We start from the raw sequence: 8249 nt of genomic DNA, 5'->3' as shown, positions 1-8249 counted from the left end.
TGAAATTATGGCTCAAGCTTCTCTAGCAAATATAAAATAGACTGGATTTCAATTCACATTAAAATTAGGCTTATTGTCAGAATGAGAAATAAAACCCCCCATTTCTTTCCTTGTCAACTTGAAAATTGAGGACAACATCAAGTTTAAGCAGAGAAAAGCAAAAGCTAGTTAAGGAAAGTGATGAAGAAAGCCACCAAAACACCTCCAAGTCTCAAACAAACAAACCCATCCACCCCATGCCCAGGGAAAAAAAAGTGGGAAGAAATCCTACAGCACATCACTCTTCTCTGAAACAATTCATCATTCTTCTCTGAAACAATTCATCATTCACTCTCTTACCCTGATTATTTTCTCGTCTGTTCCTAGCTGTTTCCTTTGTAAATACCTGACTTCCAGCAGGACCAGAGGTTACTCCTCAGGTCTGTACCTCATTAGTTTGGGATGCAGGAGATCTTCCTGCTAAAACTGACAGAGCACTGAAGAGAAGTGTGACCCAAGCTACTAAGTCAGGACTGCGCTGAGCAGCACACAGCCCCTCCTCTGGTTTGGCTTTAACACGGGGACCTCCAGCAGGAGGTTACAAAGGTGATTAAGGGGCTGGAGGATCTTTCTTACGAGGGAAGACTGGGAGAGCTGGGTCTGTTCAGCCTGGAGAAGAGCAGACTGAGAGGGAATCTGATCAATGTTTATCAATATCTAAAGTGTGGGTGTCAAGAGGATGGGGCCAGACTCTTCTCAGTGGTGGCCAGTGATAGGACAAGGGGCACAAGCTGGAGCACAGGAGGTTCCACTTAAACATGAGGAAAAACTTCTTTCCTGTGAGGGTGTCGGAGCCCTGGGACAGGCTGCCCAGAGAGGGTGTGGAGTCTTCATCTCTGGAGAGATTCCAAACCCACCTGGACACTTCCCTGTGCAACCTGCTCGAGGTGACCCTGCTCTGGCAGGGGGGTTGGACTGGATGATCTCCAGAGGTCCCTTCTGACCCCACCATTCTGTGATTCATTTGGTACAGACAGATGTTGACTACAGCAAGTTCAAACTCCTACGGTTGTTCCAACACTAAAGCTGGAGTTATTTGGCACTTTTCATCGACAGATGAAGGAGTATGTGCTCCTGTAAAGCCTCTTTGAACTCTACAAGCATGTGATTAGGAACTTGGTATTGTCATGTCATCTCAAAACAGGTGGCTGAAATGTTAAGAACAAAGAAACCAATTACCTGATCAATAGGACATTCTGTTAAGCTCTCTAGCAACCTGCTGTGCTTTCTGCACATCAGGACACTAAATACTCCCCACTCCAAGAACTGAGGTTGCATCAGCACTAGGGAGGAAGGGTGAAAGCTGCTTTGAGTACAGAGGGTTTCATAACAGTCTCTGTCATTCTCAAAGACTGTGAAATGATAAAGTACAATCAGAGGGAGCACAAAGTATTTGTAGGTATCAAATGTTCTGCAAATAAGCTGCACCAGCTTTTGTGTTCAAGCAATCTCCTCCTGTTTTTAATAAATATGTCTCAAAAAAAATGTAGCAATAGAAGGAAAAACAACATTGAAGCCTAAAAATGCTGCACAAAACCAAACAGGATAGAACTTAATTCTACCTAATTCAGTTTGCTAAATCCCAGGGATGAAGCAGGAATTGAATGAAACAAAACATGAGAGTGACTTTGGGATTTAATATTTGTTTTGACTTTTTCCTGATGATATTTATGCCAATATCACTACTTACAATGCACAGATTACTTTCCACACCTGCCCATAGACAGAAATACACAGAATACAGATTTAGGAGAGGTAATTACTTGTTTTGCCCATATTTTTATTTAATAATTCAAGCATTTGAGTCGACCTTAACACTTTTTCAGAATAAAAACCCGCTGCTCTTAAGAATAAGGGGTATGCACCTTCTTTCTCATACAGGCAGCTCTAATTCATAACCACAGAGCTGATCCCAACACTGATACAGCAGGAGGGTATGAATTGAGCTTTAATTTAGGGACTGAACAAGACTGCCCCTTTCCAGCCATAGGCAGTCAGGGGAAAAAAAAAAAGCCCATTGTTCACAGAACCCCAGAACCCATCTTTTAAAGGACACACTTTTTGCAGTATTGGAGTATTAGAAATGAAATCAAACAAAACGTGCAAGTGGTGGAAGCAGAGAGGATTATCACCCTAGCTGAAGTCTACAGAAAGTAGTTAGCTACAGCTGGGTTTTTTTTCCCCCAAACCCTTTGAGTAACTCCCACTGCTGCTGATACAGTAGAAAATAGGCAATTTTAGTTTAAACATCATGAAATCCTTATTTGTGAGCTAACAAAGCTTAATCGAAGACAAGCAATAGGTGCATGTTTTATAATGCATGAAACTGTCCTTCACACTTAACTGCTGGATTCCCTGAATAAACAAAGCCAGTTTACAAACATCACACCTGTCTATTTTATGATGGTGCTGATGAGTTTACTTTGCACTTCACTGATGTGACAAAGGACACACAAGGTCTGTAATTCCAGACTGCTGGTTTGGAAGGCAAAGTCAACCTGCTCTAAAAATCAAGAAACATAAGGAAAGGCTCAAGAAAAAGCTGTTTCTCTTGACTACTTCATCTCAGCATTTCACCAGTCTGTCAGGGTCCCTTACCAAAAAGCTTAATAATATGTTTTGATAAATTTTGACTTTTCACTATCAAGATAATAGGTTTTTTTCCACAGAATATAACCAGAGTATCCACAAGCAGCTCTTCTTTCAGCACGAGTAGAGGGCGAAGACCCACTGCTCTACATGAAGATTTCTGAATTCCTAGAGAACAAAATTTAAGAACACTGTCCCCAAAATAACAGTGTTAAAAAAAAAAACAACAAAAAACCCCCCAAAAAACAGGGGAGTGAGGGCACAAAGAGCTGCATTTTGCTTTTATTTGGAATATCTAAGCCTAGGATTTCTCAGAACATTGCTTGAGATTCCTCAAGGAAACTGGAGAACTCAGAAGCAAGTCTCAAATGACTTTTCCCTGGCTAGTTTAAACAGCTACTTAGCTGCTTCTAGCATTTAAAGATAGTTAATTATTTATACTAACGAGGAAATAATTTGAGTCATTAATTGCAGCTGTTTCATGCTCATCCTCCCTAAAAATACTGAGAAGCTGGGTCTCCTCTGAGGAAAAAAACCCAAACAAACCAATAAAACAAAACAGGAGAAAAGTTTAAGAGAAGAGTGAAAGTGGTTATGGTACAAAAACAGATAAACGTGGGACCACCTTATTTTTACTTTAGAATTTTTGAATTCTAAAATCAGTGAAAATTGAGAAGTCATTTTACTCTGATTCAGAAAGCAAGCCAGCATCTCCTGCAGATCCTGAATTTCAGTGATTTCTATTAGACAGTGTGCTCTTCATTCCATAATTAACTATCTCATGCCCAAAAAGATCCACGTTTCCAATTCAACACCCACTTTTATTACAATTTTCAAATTTTGTTGTAAAACACCTGAGACACCTCAAAGGTGAACAAGCAAACAAAAAACCCAACCTTTCCAATGCAGCAGTCTAGAACAAATCTGTACACTGTGCCCTTTGCATTTTAAAAAAGACAACCCATTCGAAACAAAACAAAACAAAAAACACCAGAAAAACCACACAGATGCAATCTAATCAAATTATGATTATTTTTTTCCTCCTTCCAGTACAGTTCACAGTAGTTCTGTTTCCTACCACTTGACGGGGCTTTGCCCTTGTGATTGTTGTGTCACCACATAAGTGTCATAGAGTTCTCTCAAATGCACCAGCAGTTCCTCCAGGTTGTCTCCTGTCAGTGCAGACAAAGCAATGACTCGGTCATCTATCTGCTCTTTAAGGAGTGGCAGATTGATCCTGGACTGAGCAAGGTCAATCTTATTCCCGATGACAACACAAGGCCTTTCAGACAATCCTTTTTGATATTGTTCCAGTTCATATTTTAAGTCCTGCAGCTGAATCCATGGCTGAGACACAGAGAGATCCACCACGTACAAGAGGAAGCGGCAGCGTTCGATATGCCTTAGGAAGGCCACCCCGAGGCCCCTGTTTTGATGAGCACCTTTTATTAGGCCAGGAATGTCAGCAACTACAACGAGAGAAATTCCACAGTGAGTCTGACATAGCCAACAAAAAAATGAACCCAAATCCAGTCTCGTACTTGTACTGGCCAGTACTGTTATAATTATATCTCAGTGCATCAATATTAAAGCACACCTCATGTTAAGTTTGGCTGCTATTATTTTTTTTAAAACGCCTAAATTTAGATTATTCCAGTGGAGGCACAACACAGATTGTTAGTTTGACATTAAGGGCACATGTAAGTGAGTGTGAAATGGGCTTTCAGAATTGTCTGAAGTTCTTTAGAACTAGCAAGAAATCTACAGAACTGCTCAACTTACCTGTGCAGCATTTCAAAGAATAACCCAGGTGACACAAACTGCTATCAAGGTACATAAAATATACTACAATTCTCACCTGCTACTTGTTCATAGTCTTGATAGTGGACAATGCCAACGTGGGGATTTAGGGTTGTGAATGGGTAGGCAGCCACTGCTGGCTTTGCTCTGGAGATTGCTCTCAAAAGTGATGATTTGCCAGCGTTGGGAAAGCCCACCTGGAATATCAACATCCATTAAAGCCACAGTTCTAGGTTAATCCTGATTGAAAAAACCCCAAAACAACAAAAAAGCAACACCCAACTGTAAGCTTTCGCAGATGTGGCCACCTAGAACTACTGACATCAAATGTTTAATATATGTAAAAAAAGAAATACAGGCATGCAAGAGAAGATTATTTTATATGTATCAATTTAATTTTTTTAAAAAAAACAAGAAAACCAAAATTAATTTAGAAGAACTCTCGAGTTGAACAGTATGGAGGCCTGCTGCACATCATCAGTGAGTCTGTTAATCACTGATGAACACTGCACAATATTTTTCCATATATATATAGTGTTAATTTTAGTGAAAATAGGATGACACCAAGTAGCAAGAGAGTGACAGCTCTGCAAATCACTTTGGACACCATTCTACCAAGTAACAGCAAGAAAGCATCAAGTTGCCTCTCTAAACAAGCAAGCCAAAAGGCTCACAACAACGTTCTCAAACATTATTTCTTCAGTCAGTCAAGTGTCATCCTACAAAGATAAGGAAGTTGAAGAACTACAGCAACACTCACCAGTCCTGCGTGAGCTGTTGTCTTAAGTTCCAGATGGAGGACCCTTTCCTGACCTGGCTCTCCTGGAGTAAAGAACTTTGGAGCTCGGTTTTCATTGGAAAGAAAAAAGCGATTACCTTTCCCTCCAGCTCCTCCATACGCTGCAACGTACTCTTCACCGTGTCGAGTGAGGTCAGCCACAACCTTCCCATCCTCCTTAACCAGCGTACCCACAGGGACCTCAGAGTGAAGGCAGATGTCAGCGTCACACTGAAGCTCAAACTCTGCAGCAGAGCTGTCTTCAGCAGAACCTTTCCCAGCCTGTCCATGTTTAGCTCTTTAAACCCTAGCAGTTGCTCTATCACTCGACAGAGCTGAGAAGGGGGATCAGCAAAAGGAGAGCAGGCCCATGGATTGAAATGAAAATAGATTTAATGAAACAAAAGTACACAAAGTCATACTCGGCCCAAAGGAAGTCCAGCAGTCCTCGGAAGCAGAATGATAAGCTAACCCCTGCAGGGATGGCAACCCTTGAGAGGAGGAGAAAGAAATACCACCACCTCATCCTCAGCAAACTTCCCCCTTTATAATGAGCATGGAATTTATGGTGTGGGATACAGCTGTTAGCCAGCTCAGGTCAGCTGCCCTGCCTTTTGCCCCTCCTAGCTCAAGCACCTGGCTGACCAGAAACTGCTAAAAGCCTGCACACCATGGCTGGCCTATGATTCTACCCCAGTGAAACCAACACACAGCTCATTTCAGATCTGCTGAAAATCATTCCTCCATGTTCTCAAGCTGGGGAATCCAAGAAGAGAAGTATACTTTGTGAGGCTCGCTTTCTGGACCTGAACAGCACTGTCAGACATTTACACTTCATTAAAATGTTAACAGTACCATAAGCCTCTTTCTCTCCTTTTATGTAAAGAAGGTTAAGCACAGTAGTGAGCCAAGAAACATATTGTAGGTGTGAATCAAAACAGGCATGTTGAAGGGAAAAAAGAAAAAAGTCTGAAAGAAAAAAAAGTCTGGAAAAAAAAAAGTCTGAAAGAAAAAAAAGTCTGAAAGAAAAAAAAGTCTGAAAGAAAAAAAAGTCTGAAAGAAAAAAAAGTCTGAAAGAAAAAAAAGTCTGAAAGAAAAAAAAGTCTGAAAGAAAAAAAAGTCTGAAAGAAAAAAAAGTCTGAAAGAAAAAAAAGTCTGAAAGAAAAAAAAGTCTGAAAGAAAAAAAAGTCTGAAAGAAAAAAAAGTCTGAAAGAAAAAAAAGTCTGAAAGAAAAAAAGTTTGCTCCTATTTAAAAAGTTTTGTGTTCTGATTACTCTAGGCATACGACCCCCAGAAGTAAAGCAAATCAGAATTGTATTTGTTTTGGACAGATGTACCTTACAAAGTGATCTAATTTTTACAAACAATTTAAAGCAGCCTGATCTGCCTGTGTGCTAACCAGCCCTGTCTCAGCAGAGACAGGACACACGGCTCCCTGAAAAAACCCCACAAGATTTTCTCACAAGAAGGTCACACAGCTTGAAAATCAGCAATGCTAATACAAAGCCAGCACACTAACATGCAGCCTTAACTGACTTACTTTCACATACACGTATGCACCGTTAGCCCCGTAACAGTTTTTCCTTCCTCCTTTTTCTCCATGAAAACCCTGATAGAAGGGGAGGACTGAAGAAAGTGATTTCATTTCCTGATCAGCTGTAAGGCAAAATACACATATTTTAAACATACTGTGTTAGCAGAACAGGCACAGAAAAACCACCTTTTGACTGTTCTTTCCCTTTTGAACACTGCGTGAACACACATCCTATTTACTGTCTCAACAATAACACATCAGGGAAAACGAATATTAATGTACGTTGTGATGAAGTTTATTAATAAACATGGGGTTTATTAACCATGTGCTTCATTACGTGGTCATTCCAAAAACAACCATTACAAAACACTCTGGAAAATTAATTTGCTAGATTAGCAGATTTTGCAGCAGGATAGTGGCAGAAGCAGCTTTATCCGTCTGAAAAGTAAAATTTGATCAGATCTCAGCCTCATCATCAGGCACCAGCCACTAAAATGTCTGCAAAATATCCTGATTTTTTAAAATGCTTTCTAAGGCCATCAGTGTCATTTATGTCCCTGCTACCACAGCTCAGGAAAGGCATCTTACACAGAATTAACCATTTTAACATTTTTTACACTTACCACCATACAAACAGAGCGTTGTAGGGTTGTTTTTGCAGGGGTGGATGGGGTTTTAAGTCCTAAGACAACATGAAACAAGACACATTTAGTGAGTTTTACCTTTCAAAATGACATGACCCCCATCACCTCCATTTCCACCATCGGGACCTCCATATATTTTTCTGGGTTCACTATAAAAAGAATGACCCCCTCCTCCTCCTTGGCCTCCAACCACACGCACTCGCCGGTGATCCACGAAACAGCGTGTCTGTAACGAGGATTTGTACAAGGTTTTGTACCTTTTAAGTCATCCTCCAACAAGGTGATTGTTCTGACAAACTAAGTAATATACAGACCTGCTATGTCATGACAAGTTCCACTCAACAGCAAAAAAAAAATAATAAAAAAAAAAAATCAGAACTCTGCTGTCATTCAACTAAATACAGCATAAAATTATAATAATAAGTATAATATTAAGAAAAATACTTTGTTTTTCAAGGGTTTTTTTAAGAATCTCCTTAAAAGTACAAACGCCTGAGGCTATGTTGATATAACCTAACGCAGCAGCTCAGATACCAAAGTGCAAAACCCATGTTAAGGAAACTAATAACAGGAAAAGTATCCTTTTAATATATCTATATAATGCTGACAGGTAACTCAAGAGAGCTACCACACTATAAGCCAAAAATCACTCAGTGACCACGTTCCTACTCATGAAAACAAAATTAAAAAAAAAAATTATACACATAAACTTTTTACTTCTTTAAATTGAACCGAAATTTGCAAAAAAGACATAATGCATGTGCAGGAGGGATATTCTCATACTGATTCATGCTTTCTATACCAGGTGATAAAATTAAGGCAACCTTAATCCCCTAACAATTATTTGGACATTATTATATATTTT

At 39.8% G+C, this 8249-nt stretch overlaps 1 protein-coding gene across 1 annotated transcript; it reads right to left on the bottom strand.

The window, feature by feature from the left end:
• Positions 1-3585: 3585 nt before the first annotated feature.
• MTG2 (mitochondrial ribosome associated GTPase 2) lies at positions 3586-7610 on the bottom strand (the record flags this gene model as incomplete). The annotated part of the gene is made up of 5 exons (XM_010173346.1): positions 3586-4097; positions 4487-4625; positions 5189-5407; positions 6747-6862; positions 7463-7610. Coding segments are annotated over 5 exons (1017 nt in total), but the record flags the coding sequence as incomplete, so codon positions are not given.
• Positions 7611-8249: the final 639 nt, after the last annotated feature.

This window comes from Antrostomus carolinensis, unplaced genomic scaffold (assembly GCF_000700745.2).
Source record: "Antrostomus carolinensis isolate BGI_N321 unplaced genomic scaffold, ASM70074v2 scaffold1768, whole genome shotgun sequence".
Taxonomy (NCBI): domain Eukaryota; kingdom Metazoa; phylum Chordata; class Aves; order Caprimulgiformes; family Caprimulgidae; genus Antrostomus; species Antrostomus carolinensis.
This window is presented reverse-complemented; position numbering and strand designations above follow the sequence as displayed.